The sequence below is a fragment of the Lonchura striata genome, chromosome 2 (genome assembly GCF_050655825.1).
Source record: "Lonchura striata isolate lonStrDom1 chromosome 2, ASM5065582v1, whole genome shotgun sequence".
Lineage (NCBI taxonomy): Eukaryota > Metazoa > Chordata > Aves > Passeriformes > Estrildidae > Lonchura > Lonchura striata.
This window is the reverse complement of record NC_140704.1, coordinates 132,351,139-132,372,500: the sequence shown is the minus strand read 5'-3', so window position 1 is coordinate 132,372,500 and position 21,362 is coordinate 132,351,139. Positions and strand designations below refer to the sequence as shown.

Genomic DNA, 21,362 nt, shown 5'->3' with positions numbered 1-21,362 from the left:
TGCTCCACAGCAAGAGAGAGACTCTTGGGCCCTGCAGTCTCTTCTGTCCCAAAGACTTGTCCTGAAGCTAGAGCTATTTTCTGTTCCCAGCTTTGCCTCTCTCTGTTACCTGATTATAGGCAAGTCACTCAAACCTTCTTGAAGCCTTTCACACATTGTATATCCTGTCTGGTCTAGATCCACTACAGATTGCTAGGTCTACCAAACGCTACATTGCAGACAGAAGCCAATATTTGTGTTTCTGTAATAAAAATTCTGGGAAAGAAGCTACTCTTCACCATGTGTTTGTGCAGTGCCTCACGTCAGGGAGCACTGATCTATTACAGATAATAAATAAGACATTGAATTGCTTATCTTTCTACCAATTCTGGTTCAGAGGAAGATAAGATCATTAAACTGCAGAAACCTTCACTGGCCTTTCTGTGCATATTTTCTATATTAATATCAAGCAGCATTTAATCTATTAAATTTAAGTGGTACATGGCATACATGTTCAGTACTGCCAACGCAGTTTTTCAATAGATGTACTGTGCATATTTGCTTTAAACATCAGTATAAATATGATTTGATAATTTTGAGTTACTCAGGCTCTCAGAAAAAAATTGTCTTAATTTAAATCTCTATTTTTTAATAGATCTGTAATAATTTATTTAAACTTGCAATTACAAAAACATCAAAACCTAATTTTATACTATGTTCTAATGAAACCATTTCAATTTAAATTATAATAATGAAATATTTCTGTTGCTGATGGAGGAGGCTAAGATAGTGCCTAAATCTTGAAGGATATAAGGCTCAATCCAAAACAAATGTGGAGCATTTTTCAGACACTGAAGTGTGACAATTTAGGGTGGTGTAAGCTGATGTTGTTTGCTGTCAGAGTTCCTCTGTTTGAGAACTGTTTTTTCACCACTGTTAAAAATTTGTATCTCTCACATGCAGAGGTACAGAAGTCTGTCTACAGGCTTCAACAGCAGTGTGCTACTGCAGGTATAGAGATCTGCCTTTGCTATTAGAGCAGAACCTCTGCACAATTCTTTGTGTCCAAGGCCACAGGGGTATTTCAGAGTCTCTGTGAGTAGGCTTGAGTTGCCTTAGGAACCTCATCTCTCCCTGCTCACAATAGGGAGAATATTGATGTTTAATTCTGTATTCAAAATTAGTTCTCATTGTCTTCCCAAAAGCTAGTTCCTGTGTATCAGGACCATGGTGACCAGAAGCAGTTTGCACACTTGACCTACCTATTGGTCAAGTATCCTGATTAATCTTCTCCCAACAAACTAATTATTTATTAATATATGGTTTGATAAAGATTGGTTAGAATAATATTTTGAGCAGGTTGAAAATACTTGAGCTGAACTATAAATTTTTAAATATTGCTTTTCTTGACTTTGAGATAAGTATTTGTCCAAATATTACTTTGTGCTATTACAAGCCCAAATTATAAGGCTTGTCGTTTTCTAACTTCTAAAAAATGAAGCAACTGAATATATCCACACTTAATATATGTATTAAAGGCTGTACATGGTTGTTCTGTGCAAAGATAATATATTCAATCTATTTAGATAAATCTATATTCAAATGTTTGTGTTAAAGGGCAATAATGAGCTCTTCTTTAGGAGAAGGTAAACAAGTAAAATAAACCACAGCTTTTGCTGAACAGTTCAAACTTTGGTTGTCTCTAGGAGTATCTATGCATTAAAAAGGTCCTTTTTTGTTTGTGATAGTGGATAAGGAATGCAAATGCTTTGTTTCTTACTTCATTGCTCACCTCTGAAGTAGGGCCTTCACATTTCTACATCACCGGCCTGCAGAGATGTGATGATACATCTTTTAAGTATGTACCACTAGTCAAATACTAGATCTGATTCTTTTATTTCTTCCAGATACTTATTTGTAAATATATATGAACTTTTCCAACTGTTTCCTGCCATGCAAAGCAGTTGAAGTATTTGAGTGTCTTAACTTGCATTCTATGTGAGCTTTTTAAAGAAACAGTGAAATTAAAATAAGTGAAAAACACTGCTCACAACACAGTCAGTCAGTCAATCTCTCTGATAACCAAAAGAAAACAGATATTTGGTTCTTTCACAAAATATTTCTGTTCTATGTAGGTCTGAAAAGACCTCCATATTCCGCAATCGTCTTTCCATCCTATGAATAACTGATAGCAATTTCTAGTTTTTTTACCACTGTTAAAAGTTTCATATCTACTGACTGTTCTGGCAATTTTTGTCACACAGTGGTTCTACTTTTATGGTAACAACAGATGCCAGAGCAGTTGCCATTGTTATAATGCTAACAAAGTAATTTACCAAGATCCTGGGCTCGAAACTTTTCAGAACATCTGGGGTTTTTTTGTTCCATGCACATTACTTTTAGAAGTTTTTTGTCTTCAGAAGTATTTTCCTGCTTAAAAGAGTTTTTTTGGTTTAGTTTCTTTGGTTTTTTTTTTTAAGTGAGAGTTATTTCAAAAGTAAAGGAAGCTACTGAAGTTCTTTATCTTTAGTTAGTAAAGGTTATGACATTTAATCCAATATTTAAAAATTTTAAGGTCAAAAATCCTAGTGATGGAAAAAGAGAGGCCGAGGCACATCACTTTATGGTTCAAAAAAATAATTAGGTAAAAATGAGTGGCCTTTCTTAGTATCAATGTTGGCATGTGCTGCAGAGAAAGGAAGATGTTTCCCAGGATGCGTAACTATCTCTGCAGAGGGAAGGGACATACGGTTCCACCTGTTCTGGCAAAACGTATGACTAAGTGTGGCCACAGTAGATGGGCAAAATGCGCTGCCCAGGGATCAACAAGCATTTTCAGTTCTCTTTGTCTGAGTCCTGGTAATCTCCAGGCCATGACCCAAGTCCCAGTGGGGCCATGAAAGAACAGTTAGAAATCCTTCAAGCTACATCTGGCTAGGAGAAGGATTGTAGCCCTCTGGGTGATTAGCTGAAGCTCTGGAATGTGAGATTTTGTTGTAATCTTTATTTTAATGTGCAACTGCAAGTGTAATGGGAACGCTGAGGGCAATCCTATTCTCAGTCCTGTTCTCCTCAAGGCCTCAAAGGATGGTGACTGAGGCAGCTTATAGAGTTGCAGATCCCCTGGTTTCAGACAATTTCTGAGTACTTAATGTAGTCTGAATGGGAAACAAAGGATTGTCACTTGTTGAAAACAGCTGATCCATAGGAAATCAGGTTTTAGACAGTTAGAAAGCAGAAGTCAGCCAAGACAGTGCTTTTTCCCTCTTTAAAGATGTGGCACTCAGACCTGGTTTTCTCACAGCATTTACTGTTTTCTGTTAGATTTTTGATAAGCTCCCATCCTTCCATGTATGTTTAGTACAGCTATAGCCACTTTTGGAGGTTGCCTGCTTTCAGGCAGCTAACCACAAACCTAGCTGGGAATGATGGCAACGGTTTCAACTCAAAGCAGGCTTTCCTCTGATTTCTGATTTTTCTTCTTCATCTCTATTGAAACTTCTTGCAAGCTGCCCTCTTAACACGTGCTGCACTCTTACAGGCCAATCTGCCCCTGCTGCAGCGGGAGCTGCTGCACTGTGCAAGGCTAGCCAAGCAGAACCCAGCCCAGTACCTCGCCCAGCACGAACAGCTGCTTCTGGATGCCAGCACCACCTCACCTGTTGACTCCTCAGAGCTGCTTCTCGACGTGAACGAAAACGGGAAGAGGCGAACTCCAGACAGGTGAGCAGCACCGTGCCTTTCCTGCCCTTCCCAGAGTCTGTGGGCCCGAGGTGCTGAGCTCCACCAGCACAGGGGCAGCACAGGGTGGGTGCTGGGGGAGATACTCGGATGGTGTTCTCTGGGTGTGGTCCTGTCCTGCCTTCAGATCCAACCTGACCATCAATGTTTCCAGAGATGGTATATCCACCACTTCTCTGCGAAACCAGTGTTTCACCAGGTTCCATATTAAAAATTTCTTCCTAGTCTGAATCTACTCTCTTATTAGCTTAAAATCATTCCCCATGCCCTTTCATAACAGGCCCTGCTTATGCATGTCTACATATACATACTTACATGTATAAATGGAGAGAGAGCTACATACACATTCCTGAGTATATAAATATAATACATGCACACACTGATTCAGTCACCTCAGGGCTCACTGTGGTCATATCCACACAGAAGTAATGGTCAGCCAGTACTGTAGTACTTTGTGCACAGTATTTCTGTCATGAAGTGCCAAGCAACAGATCATGCCAGCTCCATATACAAGTCCTTTGCATCTGACGTTTTGTTGAACTCAACATTAAATGTAAGGAAAGTTGCTAGGCATTTATATTGGGATGTACAAGGCAAACCCCAGAGCACACTCAGGGCTTTGACTCCTTCTGTTGTGCCATATTTCCATATCCATACATGGAATATGCATAAGGGTATTTCTTTCAAAGAGGATAAGTGTTCACTGCAATCTGTTTTGTTGTTGAGCTGAGGAAAGTCCGGGCAGAGATGGGGCAAGCAAATGTATGTGTGTGAAGTACAGTGGCTTTAGGGGTATGAAACAGTTCTTATATTTTGGAATAAAGTTCTTTGTTTAGTGTTAAAAGGAAATTACTCTTGTGGTTATTTACTTTTAGCTGTCTTCCTATGCTAATGTTAGAAATTCAACTGGCATTTACATTTTACCTTTGGGAAACTCGGGTATTTTATTTTTCATTGATTTGTTTGCCATGGGTTTTTAGTGTGGAAAACTTATTATGCTGCTCTGCCAAATACCATTACCTGTATGCCTTAGGTATGCAAGTGTCCCAGTTATCTTTTAAATGAAAATGATGACTTGCAAAGTCAAGAAGCCTCGTAACTTTGTCCAGGTGACATTTTTGTGTTGGAACAGGCTTGAATAGCACAAAAATAAAGAGAAAACAAAGTCTGAAAGTTCACAGTAAAACTTTAGACTTTTCATAGACAGAAGTGAACAGTAAAATTTAAAGTCACATAGCCACTAGATAGAAAAAGATGTGAAAGTATTTAAAATTAGTTTGTCTGAGATTGTGTTTCAGAAAAATCACAATGAACTAGCAAGAAAATTAAGGTATAAGCAGAAAAACTCCTTTTATATGTAGCTACCTTCTTTCCACCAGTTTTTCCATATAACTAGACCAAACTGAAGGAGTTATTGAGGTTAATGGAAGTATGTTTATGCAACTCAGAAATATGATTACTTATTGGACATTTTACATGTATTCTCTTACTATGTGCAATGAAATAATTTTTTCAAAGCTGAAATTTAGCACCTTGGGGCAGTTCTGTATATTCTCAGTCTTTGCAGAGTAGTGTAGCAAAACATATGTTAAAAAGGCCTCTTAATATCTTGTGAATAACTAAATGTCAGCATATTGTACTCTGGTGTCAGTAGCAGACACAACATTTTTCCTACAAGGAGATAGACACACATGAAATTATCTCGTAAGCCAGTGAGGTATTGCTTGACAGAATACAGACAAGAAGAGGGATGTGCTTTCCTGACAGCCCTAACTCAGTGTTTTTTTTTTTTTCCTGTTTGTAGAGAAGAGTATTACTCATATTTCACTTAAGGCTGCAAAGGAAAAATGCAAAATAAAGTCTTTCTTTTGCTTTCCATCCTTTGCATTTGGAATAATGCTCCCTCTCTTTGAGATCTTGTTTGACAGTGCTGAATTTTGGCTATATTGTAGTAAGTACTGTCCCACCTGTGTTATCTTCAGTCTTGCTTGTGAGGGAGAAGATGGGTGATGCAGGTAGAGACTAGGACAAGAACTTTGTAATGGAAAGACCCTGTATTAGTTTTATAACAAAAAGGACATAAAATTAGCACAAAAATGGGGCCAGCAGATCAGGATAATATTGGATTTTAAAGTCAGCCTTCATCTTTTAGTTAAAACTGAGGCCCAGATCTAGAGAGATTTGGGTATGGTTTATGATTTTTTTTTTCTTAGTATTTCCTTTTAGTTAAAATATGTAGGTGCTCTTAAAATTCTGGATATGTGCATGCAAAGTCAAGTGCCTTTGGCTTCACAACTGAAGTCTATCTTAGGCTGTGCACAGCTTGGAGAGCCTTCAGTTCCTCCACAGGTAGTAATGCAGCTTTTGGGGTGAGGGGTAAACAGCTTAACTTCCATTGTTGTGGGTAAGAGCCTGTGTTTGAATCCCCAGGGTGCAGGGAAGGTGTAGCATGGGGTGTCCCATTGGCCTGCACACTACAAGGTGCAGCGAGGAGCTTCTGTCAGTTACAGCCTGGAATTCAGCTCCTCAGTTCTGGGGAAGTGGTGTTTCAGAAAAACCCATCCTTCCTTTTTGACCCTGCAACTGTTTGCTGTAATGAAAAAGGCTCATGTAAAAAGAGACCGCCCAGTGCGCTCATTGGAATGGTACCTTGAGATTTAAAAATAAGTTGGTTTTGTTCAGTGTCAAGCAACCCTGTCACTGGTTAGTCACATCTACTTTTCCATTGCCTATGACTGTAATAAAAGCTATACAGAAAAAAAAAGTGGCAGTGTTGGCTGAGCCAAGTTCAGTGGAGTTGTCTTGTGCACTCAAGAACATTTGTGCAACAGATTTAGTAAAGAGAACAAGATGCTTTTGGAAAGATTCTTGCATTTACTGAATCGGAGTCTGCATACCTTTTAATTTGGATAATGTAAGTAAATCAACCACAAAAAACTGTCCTCAGAGGCAGAACATGCCTAGACTGAGTGAGTATTGAAACCAAATACTTGTCTGGCTTTATACTCATTACACTATTAATTATTTTAATTGTTTGCAGAGGAGCATGAGGAAACATCTGGAAACATATATAACTTTTGTTTAGAAATATAAGTAATTTTCAAATATAGTAATAAAAATTCAGCAGAAGATAGCAGACTTACTTTAAGGGAAGGGTTTACTGTGACTCCATGGCTAGTAAATGAAAAAAGATTGCTTAAAGGCTACATCTTCCCAGGAGAACTAGCTACAGCTGGAGTAATTTTGATTGAAGATGTGTGTCTCACTGAGGTAAACTTGTGGTATCTTTTTCACTTCCTAAAGTATATGATAGAGATGTATAGATATATAGTTATACACAGGTAAGCATTGTATATAATGTATATGCTACATATATACATACACATTTATTTTTCTTTTGGGTATGGGTAACTGCATACCACTGATACTGCTGCAGGAAGAGTACAGTAGAGGATTAGGCAAAGAAAGTGGAACAAGTGTTACATGTAACCACAGCTGCCTCATGATTTTTTGTTGAAGAAAATCCACATACAGTATAGTTTTCTGCTTATAATTTCAGAACCCTTTTTGCATATCCATTTTCCAATTCTTGTTATTTATCTGCATATCCAAGTCTACTGTATGTGAGGTTTCATAGAGCAATCTGACAGCCAAGCTTTGTGGTTTACTGAATGTTTTCTTGGTGCATATGGTCTGACACGGATGAGCAGCCACGGTGAGATTTTGGAGTCTATTAAACTAGCTCATTAAAAAGATCAATCTGTTTCTGTAATAACACTGGGAACCATCAGTCACCACAAGAGAAGAAAACTGACACCTGAGGAGACAACACATTTTGGTAATTTGTTCATGACATGTCATGAACAAAGTGTTCACTGTATTTTGTTTACAAGTTTTGGAGTTTACATTCTACTGTAGTAAAGCAAAGGAACTTGGACCACAGTGAGATTTTATTTTGGTGAATAAATGCCTAATTATAAATCACATTATTTTAAATACATTAACAACAAAAAAAAATTGTGCTAATTGCTCATCCTTTAAGCTTGCTGGAAAGGGCTGATGGCACGTGAGCATGTCATATAGTGACTCTACATTTATGACAGTTCTCTACAGAGTGGATATGGGATAACAAAAAATTCTGTTAGAATAGCATTATTTTGAGTGAGAAGAAAACAAAAGTGGCCACAATTGTGTTGTGACTTTAGAAAGTGCTGCTGTGGTAGCAGTACACTTGGAACCTATGACATGAAATACATGTCAGAGGTACTTGGGAACAGAGATGAACTTTGATAACACTGTTAGGTAAATCTTATTTGAAGAGGCTCCTCAGTATCTGAGTAAGGTGAAGGATGTTCACAGCTCTTACATCTGTGCTCCTAGTATGCCATGTGTAAGTATGAGGAATTTTAAAAGAATTTTTGTAATATGAACTGTTAGCAAGGCAGAAAAGTAATTTTTTTCTGTAACACAGAAACAGCTACTTTATTCCAGCAAAGCATTATCATTTGTTTGATTCATCAAACCTTTATTGGTGGAAATCAGTTTAAAACAAAGCATCTTGCACAAATAGTAGATGAACAGCTTTGTCTCATTCTTGTAAGCTGACTTTAGTGTTCTTTGAAATTTGTGTAATACTCTTGATCAGGTGAAACATAATTTTCTAGCCAAGGCAGTTTTGCATGGTCAGATTTTCTACCCAGGAAATTGTCCATAAATTGCAATAATTTAAAACTGAAATCACAACCTAAAAACAACATAAATTGTATTACATGTTTACAGGCTAAAAAGTAGTGTCTATTCTGCTGTCTTTAATCTAAGTAAATCATGACTTCAAGTAAAATGACCCCCTGTGTGTTTATAGCTGAAGGACTCCCATGTTTGTCATATTGCCAATTTTCCAAACAACAGTGTTGATAAAGGAAAATGTGGCCAAGAGGAGTAAGGAAAAAAGTGTCAGTTATGTTTCCTACACATTCACTGTTATTTCTTCTCTACAGCTTCTGGTTACTTTGCAAAATCAGATGAAAGCAGATTAAAATTGTGATGGTGTTATATTTGGAACTACTATTCACATGGGTGTGCCAGTAACTGGGAAACAGGAGTGCTTCCTCAGGCACCTGGGAAAATGCTGTTGCCCCAAGGGAGGGAGACCTAAAAGAATGAGTAGGACTGAGATCAGAAGCAGACTAGTAGGTCAAATTCAGAGCATCTGAATTATGGCACTCTTCAGCACCTTATCTTTTATCACTCTCTTCAGTGTATTCAGATATAGTAAATTTGGCAGCATTTCCAGTTCTGATGAGGTTTTCTAAGTTGTTACCTTTTTATATATTTTTATGTGGTCAGAAACATAAAATGAGTTTATATACAGTCTCATTCTAATATTCTGGTAAGCTGCTTATTTGGTCAGTGCAGAAAATATAACAACAAATAGTAGAATTAAATTTTTACACCCGAAAAGACATGGCAGCCATTACTCAGCATAATACTGAAACCATTGTTTCAGTAAATATGTTTTCAACAGTCATGTTAGTTTCTATCTTAGTCAGAGTTCATGGATATGCCGGTGTGTTTTCCACTGCATTCCAGTTAAGGCAATTAAGTACAAAGCATTCTTTAAAAACACAGAAATACCTGTACATTCGTGCAAATATATACATTTGCATGAAAATATATTATTTTAACATCAAGCTGTAGTGTAGAAGAGGAAAAGTGGATTCCCATTTGTTGCAGTTTTATCTCAGTGATCAAGTCAATGAGTTATTTGTTTGCTGTTTCTGACTTTTGCCCATCTAAATTAGAGAACATTCTAACTGTAGTAATAAAGGACTTAGGTGAATTATTAGTTTGCCTTGTACAGACAGAAAAGCCCATTTTTTTTGCTTGCATAGTATTTTGACAACTGGAAGATTGGCACACTGAGTTTGAGTAAATATGTGCAAAGAAAACATACAATAGCCACTAAATACAAACTTGTCTTGAAGAGCTGTCAGAAACATCACCACCCATTGGGTGTTATTGCAAGCAAATACATCATGCCAAAAATAATAAAAAATATATGATGGACTTCAGGTTTTCTTGGTTAGGAGTTTTCACAGCCATGCTGCATTTCTTTTGGAGCAAGGTACATGCTCCACTTTAGCAAAGGATGTCTTTTATATGTGCCCAAAATGAGAATAGATGTCCTGCTATGCTGGTGAAAAATTCTTCCCTCTTTGTCAAATTACAGTTTAGTTTTTAACATATATATTTCTCTGGCATTAGTAATTTTGGTGAGGTCTCTGCTTCACTCCTTCTGAAAACAATTCAGCCCGTCTTTTAATTTCCTGCCACTAGTAACAAGATCTTAGTTTGATTGTCTCTCTCAGAGGATATTGGCAATGATTTGGTTTCATCCTCTTCTCATTGGTGGTAAATGGGAACCTGTTGAGGGGTGACAATTTTCCCCACAGACAGTGCCTCAAGGGTGCTTGATTGGTTTCTGGGGGAAGGTTTGTTGTAGAGCAGTTGTTTTTAAAATAGGCAAACAAGAAAAATCACTCAAATTTACCTTTCAGTGTCAAACAATTGTGTTATCACTAGAAATGATGCATTATATCATCCCTTTCTTCCAGAGGATAAAGTTATTTTATAAAAGAGCTGGAATATAACAGCAGTTTAATAAAAGCTTTTCAGGAGAGGAATGAAAACACAGTTTGCAATATTTATATCTAAGAAACTTTCTGATCAAAGCTAATATTTTGTAGGCTTTCTTCATTCACATGGTTAAAAAAACCCCAAACATTTCAGTGAAATAAGACTTTCCCAAAAGGGTTGTGAACTTGTGGTTTTTTTTTAAATATAATGGAGATTAGTTCAGGGTGAGTTCAAGGTTCTCAGGCAGAGGTGTCAAGAGTTCTTTGGAAATAGCCGATTATTAATTTAATTAAAGAATAACTAGTAAATAAAAAAACCCTGTCCTTCTCCTCAGTAGCTCTTCCAAGTTGCCGAGCATAAAACCCCTCTCTAAGAGTAATGAAGTGGGAAATCCTGAACATTACTGAGGACTTGAGTCTAACCACATCTTGCTGCAAAATTAATGATAGTCACAACACCTTTGACTGGAATAGCCCAGATGGTGCAAAAAATCTCTGAAGGATGCATTTCTCATCATTTGGAGTCAATTCTTCCCCAAAGTCTCTGTGTTACACTGATCTTGATGGGAGCTCATTGTATGATGAGCTTCAGCACACTGCCACGCACTGCTAGACTTTCTGGTAGCCTCTTGAAAAAAAAAAAAAATCTTGAACTGCAAATTTCTCCTAAGCACTATAGGCTATAGCACTACTGAAAACAGTAATTTCTTGGTCCCTAGCTTCATGTATCAGTTGATGGTTTCACCTCTGCAACTGCATGTGTACTCACTCCATCAGTCTGTGATTTCAGCTAAGGCTGCTTACTCTCCAGCCCCTCATTAGGTGGCTCTATCAGAAGGCTCCCCGATAGTATTTCTCAAGTTACAGGGATGGTTAGACAAATGAGTCCTTTCTATGTTTTGAATCAGCAGTGTTATGAGATGTTCTGTAATACCACACATTTGGAGCAAATGAAAGAACAAACTTTAGTTCCTGAACCTGCATGTGTAGATTGGGGTGCATGTCCCCAAGTTCTATTCACTAAGTCAATTAAAGTTCCTTTGCTTTGTTTTTCAGAACCAAAGAAAATGGCTTTGACAGAGAGCCTTTGCACTCAGAGCATCCAAGCAAGCGGCCCTGCACTATTAGCCCAGGCCAGCGGTACAGTCCAAATAATGGCTTATCTTATCAGCCCAATGGTCTGCCTCATCCCACCCCACCTCCACCTCAGCATTATCGTTTGGATGATATGGCCATTGCCCACCACTACAGGGACTCATACAGACACCCCAATCACAGGGACCTCAGGGACAGAAACAGACCTATGGGTAAGGCATGTTGATTTTCTGCATTTTTTTTAGGTTTCCGTTTCTCTTGTAACTTTATTTTGTGAACAGGACATTTTTATCTGTAGTGCAGATGTAGCCTTTATGGCTGTTTGTCCATACAGCTGCTTCTAATGGCCTTATTTCAGAGCTGTATTTGTAAAAGTGGATTGAATTGTGTCTCTAAGTAAGAGGGTCAGAAATGGGAGGAACCTGTGTTTTCAAAGCTGCATGGGTGACATGGACACTCAGGTGTATGGCAGGCAGGGATAGGTAGAGCCTTTTATTTTTCTTCTGATGCCAGATTCGTGATGATAACAACATCAAAGTAGCCTGATTTCAGCTTAGAGCAGAAGATAGTTGTTATCTTTCAGAGAAGTGTTTTGTGTGTGACATGTCCAGAGCATGGAGGATGTGAACACCAGAAGCACCAGCCACACCCCACACAGCATGGTTTGGTTTAATGGGATGCCTGATGCTCTTGGATTTTTCTTCACATCTGCACTTACTGTTTTTTCTTGTTTGAAGCAAATCTTCATTAAAAGAGGAACACTTACAAATATTCAGCATCTGTATAGAGGAGGCTAAGCAAAGAACAAGTGTTGGTTCTCCTTGAGTGTTGATAATAAATACTGGCTTGGTTGTATCATGTTGTCAGCTGCTCTGATATATGTGCTACATTTTAACCACATGTTGTTTAAACATCTGTGGAGGGATGAACCCTTAATGATGCTCTGTTGACATGGTAGTAATTACTGTATTTAGTGAAATAACACTGAGTTTATACTAATATTTTTTCAACTCTCTGAAGTACAGCTAGTATTATATGCACTGAGTTACCAAATAATTGCCTTGCTGACTTCAAGTAGTGCAAATGAAAAATTATATATTGTAGTATGTTATATTTATGTATATAATAATTGTATATAGCAGAAAGAGAAATGTCCATTCTTGAAAGGTCATCTTGCAACCTGTAGAACTTACAGATTTGAACTCATTAAATTGAACAAAACAGTAGCATCTTGTGTGAAGAAAAGTACTAAAGAGAACTTAAAGCAAAGTTTTTTCTGAAGCCTTTTTTTTTTTTGTGGTGGCATTTCTAATGCAAGAACAGGTAATATATTATGCTTTTGTCTATAGACTCTTTTTTCTTCTGTTTTTTTGGTTGGTTGGTTGGTTTTGGGGTTTTTTCCCCATAGAGGACTTCCAATGTTGTAAACACAATTTGCTCCTCTTTGGCAGGGTTGCATGGCACACGTCAAGAAGAAATGATTGATCACAGGCTAACAGACAGAGAATGGGCAGAAGAGTGGAAACATCTTGACCATGTAAGGGCTAAATATCCATTTATGTATAATTGTCTGAACAGAGGCCTTCTAAGATAGGAATTTAAAATTTTTATTTTAAAAGCAATCTGAATTCCAGGACAAGTTTTGAAATCTTTGCTTATTAAATCAGAGGGCTTGATGTCCCCCATTAGATAGTTCATACCAGGCCTTGCTGATAGCTGTCTCCTGCATTATCCTAATTATTACAGTCTGCCAAAAGAGGAATGGACATTCTCTATAAACACTGGATCTGGGGCTTGGATTTGTTCCTGAATTTATTAGCTCTTGTAAAATTTGTAGGCATCAGTTCTGGACCATATCTTGTGTCCTCTGAGGTGCCATGTAATACTAGTGGCAGGGCTACAGCCTGTCCAGTTGTTTTCTCCTTGTCTTTGCTCTTTTTCCTATAAGTCCCTATCTGTATAGTTTCGGATCACAAGTTAAAAAGGAAGAGATTGTCATTCTTAAAACAAGACTAGAATTTTTCAGCTATAGTTGAGGTTAACAGAGAGGGACTCATTCATTATTAAAACCCATGCACTCAGTACACTGATGTTTTCTTTATTATTATATCACTCTGAATAAAAAAATTCTTCTTTGTTCCTGTGCTCCATCCACTGCTGTGAACAGTTGTTGAACTGTATAATGGACATGGTGGAAAAAACCAGACGATCTCTCACTGTCCTACGGCGATGTCAGGAAGCAGACCGCGAGGAGCTGAATTACTGGATACGGCGGTACAGTGATGCGGAGGATTTAAAAAAAGGCGGGAACAGCAGCAGTAGTCATTCCAGACAGCAGAGTCCAGTGAATCAAGATCCAGTTTCCTTAGGTACAGTATCCTCATTGAAAATCGTGTGCTGAGTCTCTTTAAGCTCAGCCAAGGGATAGATGACCTTTACATTTGTTCTTCTGATTCTGTTATAATGATGAGTCCTCTCTGCTGACTGCTGAATTCACTATAACTCTTATGCCCAAACAGTGCTGTTTCTGGGTGGAATGGCTTGAGGTTTTTTGGGTGATGCTTGGTAATTTGCTTTTCATTCAGCAAAGTCTAAGAAGGTGGGGTGGGAGGACAGACTGTCATGTAGCGGTGGCAGAGCAATGAGATGTGCACTGACTCTCTGTCCCTTCTGACTCCTTCTCTTTCCTGATGGCTTAAAAAAATCCGTAGGTATTCCTGGATTGTTTGCAATTCGAAACAGAGGGCTTTCACCTTCTTAAATCAAATTACTTAACTTGGAAGTCGACTTTCTAAAGAAATGGAGTTGTAAAGATACAGGCACTTCTTAGGTGTACTTGGTTTCTGTTTAAGAAAGGAATAAGATCTGTAATGCTCACAGTCATGCACGCATGATCCTCCTAGGTCTGTGTCCATGGCTGCAGCTTGTGCAGGTGTGTCTGAGGACTGTTTGTTGTGTAGTTCCATGGAGCTGTGCAGGCCTTGGCTCAGGCAGTAGAGCTTGAGCTGGGTGCACTGCAGCCACCTTACAAGGACCAGACCAAACAGCTCCCTGCTGCAGACCTTCACAGTCACTCTCAGACATCTCACCTCATCTCAGTACCTCACACATCTGCTCTAAGAGGACTCTGCTCTATAAAAACAAGCTTTTAATTTAAGGGCTTTCTGTAAGTTACTAGTACTTTTGTGGCAGATCTGCTAAAGAAACATCTTGGTGATACCTTTTCATTGTTCTTGTTCTTTTGAAGACAACAGGAGACTATTCTTGCTTGTCTAATATTGTCTTGTAAAAAATAAATTGTATCCAATGTCATCTACTCAAAATCATCATTAATTGTGTTCATTACTAGAATTACAGAATAGAATCAGTAGAATATGTATTATTTTGTAACTGTATTTTAACTGTGTTTTCCTTTTGCCTTTAAGAATAATTTACTAAGTCAAAAATTTATTTAATTGCAAATAGAAAAACAGAGAAACAAATCTAATCCCATCTCCATCATTCCCTTAGTAAATTTTTAGAGTTACTACTGTAATATTTAGTGCCTCTTGATAACAAACAAATCTTGTGTGTGTGTGGTGTGTGTATGTGTGTATGAGAGAGAGAGAGATTACCTGAGTCAATAGTTCTATAAATGTTCTCCAGTCAGTGGAAGGGAGGGTTATAGAAATGTTTCCATAATCCACTAATAAGTCTAGTCCCTAGAGGAGCCCTTCTCAGAAAGTATTCAGGTAATGGCTTGTATGAACAGTACTAAATTTAATGTAAAGAAAGAGTAATAAATCCAGTATCTGAAATGTCAATCACATCTGCAACTTCAGGAAGAGCACCTGTGGGTACATCTAAAGCAGTGGCTCACTTCTCTAGTGAAGCTGTGATGCAAAAAGAGACTGGCCATGGTGCTTTTGTACTTAGTAGGTAGTAAAAATGAACAGTAACTTGAGTGTTTATACTTCCCCAAAGAAACTGGAACTCACTATATTCATCAAAACTTTATAGATAATATTACAATCCAGGAAAAATAGTCATCACCTGAACAGCAGGTACATAAGATAAAATGAAGATCAAGCATACAGTTAGATCCCTATATTAGCATTTGTTTGTGTATTTGTCGAGATGAATACATGGAAACAGCAAAGTCTTCTGGCTTAAAAGATAATTATACAGCACAGTCTTTGGCATTGGACACATCAGTCAGCTCTGCAGTACTGTGTGTACAAATTAACTGCTGGAGTCCATTCAATTTTAACATGTCCACTTTGGTTATTTGGTTGAAAAATACTTCTGAGACTCACAAACATGAAACTTGGATTGGTTCAGTGATGTAGCATCCATGCCAGTTGTAAATATTGGTAAGAAGTGCTTTTGTGTCTGACATGTCAGGGAGAAAATACTTACTTTGGAGTCTATGGAAAGCTAGTTCTCGTATTTCCTCAAATCTGGTAGTAATCTAGTTAACAAAATGAAAACCCCTAACATTCAGAGGTATAATGAAACTAAAGCAGTGTCTGTGAGATTTGAGATGCTTTAGGGCTTTTTATTTTAGTTTTGAAGTAGGGAAAAAGGGATTGAAGAATTTCTGTAATATTTTAATCAAAGTACCACAGCATGTAAATATTGGGGGGTTTGCTACAGAGATTCTAAATGTCAGTGATTTCCCTTTGTACCTTTTTTTTGGGATTTTTTTTCAACAAGGTAATCCAGTCTTTAAATCCATCCTGTCATCTCCACTAGCAAGAGAGAAAAAAAGAGGACCATATGGCTACATTATCTGTGCCTTTGTTTTTTTTTCTTTACAATTCAAATATCATCATTGAAGTGATAACTTCTCATTGCAAACATTATGCCACAGTCTTCATAGATAGGTCTTGCTGAAAAACTCTGAGCTGAGATCTAGCATGGATAGTTTGAGTTGAAAAGTAATTGAAGAAAATTCTGGTTGTCATTTTGAACCTTTTTTCCTGCCAAAGATTTTTGTGCTTCTTTTTATTTGACATCCCTGTAAATCATGTTGAGCCTGGAAGTTTGCAAATATCTAATCAGTATTTTCCTGTTGATATTTTAATTAAAAAATTAAATTAAATACTTGATAATTCATTTTAATGTAGTGTAATCCAATACACACATTAGCCAGCTACATCAGGTTACAAGTTGCCATTATTCTCCAAGAATGTGCTGAAGGTAAGAGGGTCTTTTCAGTCTGAATAATGCATGTTTATGAAAGTCTAAAAATGACTCAGACTTTATATATATTCGCTTGATTAACTGTGATGGTCTATGAAGTGAATAATGCATCATCTGACTCCTCCATTTCTGCTGAAGAATTTCAGTGCTACATACTGCAGCAGGACAGCAACTTTCATCCTAATAGTGAATAATTACCCATATCAGACACTGTATACTGAAATACACACAGTGGGATAAATTAAAGATGAGGGTTCTTCAGCATCGTGGGTTATAAACAAGATCTATAACCATACTGAGTGCAGCTGTGGCTCTAGATAAGTGGAGCAGGCACACATCAGAAGGTCTGCAGCAGTGTTGATATTTTGTGTCTGTTGAATTTATCTGAATGGAAATCTTACAAAATAGAGTTTGAAATCTCCAACTGAAGAGTGCAATACCTGCAGGATTTGCCTCAGGAAACCAGGATTCTCAGAAGTGTAGGAATTTGTCAAAACCACACAGGTTAGCCATTTCTTAATACATTTTTAAATGTTAACCCTTTCAGACCCTTTTTATTTTTTCTGAAGCTGTTCACCATCATGTTTTCAGTGTTAGTCAGAGCATTCCTGCCAACACATCTGTTCATGCTGTGATGATAAACCTGCTCCTTTGCCATTTGCAGATAATCAGCAGTGCTGTGATATGCATGATATTCTCAACATGAGCAAACCATAATGCTGTGAATACCACAGTAACATTTATAACTTGTAATTCCAGAATGCAAAGCCTCTGTGATACTGGTCACTGATGACATTAAGTATTGCTCTTAATCCACTCTCTGCACGGGAGGTTTGGGCTAGATTGTGGCTTAGTGAACTGCATGCTGTTTAGGTAGGGCTCCAAGTGCAGGAACATTGTATGTGTGTGTTCTCAGTGCTCAGTTCTGATGTGGCCTCTGCTTGAGGATGATTCAGTAGTACAGTACCTATGTGGCTTTTCTTTTTCTTTTACAATGAGAACACAACAACTATATTTTTAACACAATTTCAAGGAGTGTTGCAATAGCTGCAAAAATGTATTAGAGGGCAAAAAAGGGCAAAGATGTACTTAAAAATACTGGGAACAATTGCCCCCAACCAGGTTGGCAAGGTAGTCTCATTCAGTAATACCTTCAGAACTCTATGTGGAACTGGCACACTTTTGAACTTGACTCTTACAAACAAGGCAGTGAATAATTTATATTTGTTGCTCTGAGAATTTTTTGTTTGTTTTCTGTATCCCACTAATGGTGTTACATTTATTATAGTATTATAGAATGAAGCAGAACTTGTATATGAAATATGGAAACCACATAAATACATAAAAAGGCATATATATTTAATTTATTCAGGGCTGCTTATATGTAGCTTTTATTATTTTCGAGCCTCAATATTCAGTACAGCATGTAGGGTATTATTATCACTACCAGAATTTTCATGGATGCAGTAAATTCTAAAAGATCATCAAAACATCAGCTGTTCATCTCCATTTCTTAATACTTCGTGTTATAATATGCCAGTGTCCAGTGGTAAAAACAATTATTTTGTTTTGCCAACTTACCTTCTGTTCTTCTTTCCAAGTGTGAATTAGGCTTTTTGAGATTATTGAACATTTCTTTTCCTTCTAAGTTTTTCTGTTCTGTTTTCTTGGGTTTGAGTCTTATGATCACATAAGGGTTTACATAATTTATTTGGCCCTAGCCTTTCATCTCAGTTTCACTTCACAGATCCATATTTATGGCTGCTCTTACAACTCTCCACAGCCCTGCACGTGGCTCTCTTTCAGCACCTTTTCTCTTAGTCTTAAAGCAACCAAAAATTTTTATTTGAATGCAAGATCTGAAACCAATGCAATTTTTTTGTTTTCTTTAAGTGTATTCTCCAACAAATTTTTTACTATTTCACAAGTTTATTTCACATTACAGTAGAAAATTCCAATGCCACTTTTGATGTCAAAAGTCTCTTTTGTTTTTATCTCATTTAAGCACTTATAGACAAGTAGAGATTATTCTCATATATATGTGCTTTTTATTTGACTTGTTCATCTTTTTCCTTTGGTTCAGTAAGAACTGGACTAATTACCAATACACGCTTTCATGCCTTGCCATGAATTTCAAGTAAATTCAGTTGTGTACATACCATTGTTCTGCATAATGATATTGTTGCATTTTCACCATTAACAAACCTCTGTTTTTATGTCTGACATGCAAGGCCTTTGTCAATATCCTTTTCTGAATGACCTGCCTTGTCACCTCATATTATTCTTATTGTTGTCTTATTTCATTCCATTTCCTTCCAGGCAGCATTTACTTTGACTTCTAGGTGCTGCAGTTAGTTATTTAAATTATGTGTTGTCCTCATTATGGCTTTTTGCATTGTTGTCCACATTATGGCTTTTTGGTTTTAGATTCAGTGTTTTAGGGACTTCACTCAGTTGTGTTCATCTTGGTTTGAGTTTGCTAGATGTCCAAATTAAGATCTTTTGTGCTTCTGTTTTAATGAGAAATTTTTGTGATTCTTAAACTGAAGGACTCCTTACCTTAAAAACACTAATATGTAAGATTTATATCCTCTGGTCATTTCCTGTAGTTTAGGCTTAGAAAGAAGATTGTTTTCATGGACTCATCGCCACTGACTAAACAATAGCCATGTTACTAAAACTTTTCTGGCTTGAAAAATATGGTTTTTATTATCTTCATAAGTGCTTCTTGTCTTTTTTGTGCACCATTCCAAACTATGGGAAAGTGTCTCATAAGCTTTTGATTTAAGTCTTCTTGCAGAGGATCTCATTCCTCATGTAAATAATTTGTGGTTGGAATAAGAGCTTGATTGATGTTTATGTTTTGGAAATTTTAACAATTATCTGGCAATCTGGTCATTTATGTCATTGAATTCCGTTTTTGGAAAGTCATGTGTACCAAAAAATCAGTTCCACATCTCTCTGTCCTTTTTCTTTCTTTTCTTTTTTTTTCTGCCCCCAAAACTAAGAACCATAGATTTAAATCAAGGTTATGCTCCCCTTGCACTGGATGATACGTTATAGCAGACAGGAAAACTGAATACAAAGTAAATGCATGAATGCAACAAACCCCTTGTTTTGTAACATTTGGAGCCTGGTTGGGTCTGTTCCTGCAGGTATTCCATGAAGAGCAAATAAGAGTGGTTTAATTTTTTGCCTTTATTTTTCTTGAGCCTTCAAACAATATTTTCTGTTGTTACCCCTGTCCCCCTAGCAGAATTGGCACTGTGCCTGTAAGTCTAAAAGCTTTTAAGGGGTGAAAACCGTACACAAGGCTATTTGTCATCTCCAGAATCACACAAGCCAAACCATACTGAGAATTTTCCCATTTTTGGTGTCAGGTCTGAAATCCTCTATCAAGCTGATTAAACCAATATAAACAGCTGTTTTACAAAATCTGCACACCCGCCCCCAACACATATACAGTCTTATTATTTTATGCTTTAGAGGTGTGAAAGTCTGCCAACAAAAATCTATTTTAAATTGTTGTCCCATACTTCAGTGACAACCAGAAGAGCTGGGTAAATCCATTCAGCTGCCTGTCAGATGGGAAGATGTACTCCCAGTCACTGTCTGCAGATTTTCATGCTAGAAACTACATCTGTGAAACAGTGCACAGGGATTCCCTCCTCTCTGTTGAAAAAGCTCCTGTCACTTCCACCTTTGTTAGCTGCCTGCAATATTGTCATCTTTTAAAAGCATTTAAGTTTATGTGGGCTACTGTATGTAAACAGTACTGTATGGATACATTTAATGGTGTAAGAAATTATTTGCAAAACCTGATGTTTCACTTTTTCTTAAAAATACTTTTTAGGTATTTAAGTATACTTTTTAAGTACTTATGTTTAATGCTTTTTGAATAAAGTTAGTGAATAAAAGCTAATAAGATACAAAAATGAGTACATTTAGTCAAAATTAGTATTCAAAGAATGGCAGGTATACTCTTATATATTGTTATATTTCAAGCTCAGACATCAAACAGGAATTTTATTTCTAGCAGCATCTCCAAAACTATTCAAACCTGTCTGTAATGTAACAAATCAAGTTATTTTCTTTAGGCAATTGAATTCTGACACACTGGCAATAGCAATCATGACAGTGAACTTAGTTTTATGTGTTTGGTTGGGATTTTTTTTTTTTCATTTTGTCCTCTATTACTTTGAATAATAGTTAATTAGTTTTTAAATTGCACTTGAAAGGAGCAATTTCAAATTCATCTGCTGAGGATCTGTATGCCAAATTTCAGGCCAAAGTGAATTTTCTTTTTGTATCATCTGATCTTAGGCCTTTGAAATCCCTGTGGAAGGGATTTGCTGATTTCAAAACTCTTCGGCGCAGGTCTAAAGGTCAAACCTTTTTTAAAAAAAAAGAGGAGAAGGCGAAAGAGCTGTCAAAATGTGATTGAAATATGTGGATGAATTACAAGCTTTAGCTCCAGTGAGGTTGTTTGGCAGCATGTATTTAGGGCCTTAACCTAAAGTTAAAGGTTCTGTTTTTCAAACTCTCGCAGCTGCAGTTGTCAGCATGGGCTCAGATATAGGAAAGTATAGCTCTGAACTTAGAGACTAACAACCCTTTGCTTTTCTGTGGACAACTTTTTGATCACTGGAAAGGCGTCTTGACTTCTGTCTGCACTCATCAGTACTCATTATTGTGCACAGAGCAGAAGTGCCAGACCTGCACTGTTGC

General features: G+C 37.2%; 1 protein-coding gene across 7 annotated transcripts in view; it reads left to right on the top strand.

Moving 5' to 3' along the window:
• Positions 1-21,362, top strand: part of RUNX1T1 (RUNX1 partner transcriptional co-repressor 1) — a 114,856-nt gene that overhangs the window by 74,006 nt on the left and 19,488 nt on the right. For all 7 annotated transcript variants that reach the window (XM_021543195.4, XM_021543196.4, XM_077782939.2 and 4 more), the window contains 4 exons: positions 3,521-3,702; positions 11,412-11,662; positions 12,902-12,987; positions 13,618-13,819. In XM_021543195.4, the coding sequence (XP_021398870.1) occupies positions 3,521-3,702; positions 11,412-11,662; positions 12,902-12,987; positions 13,618-13,819 (721 nt within the window). The remainder of the gene's footprint in view (positions 1-3,520; positions 3,703-11,411; positions 11,663-12,901; positions 12,988-13,617; positions 13,820-21,362) is intronic.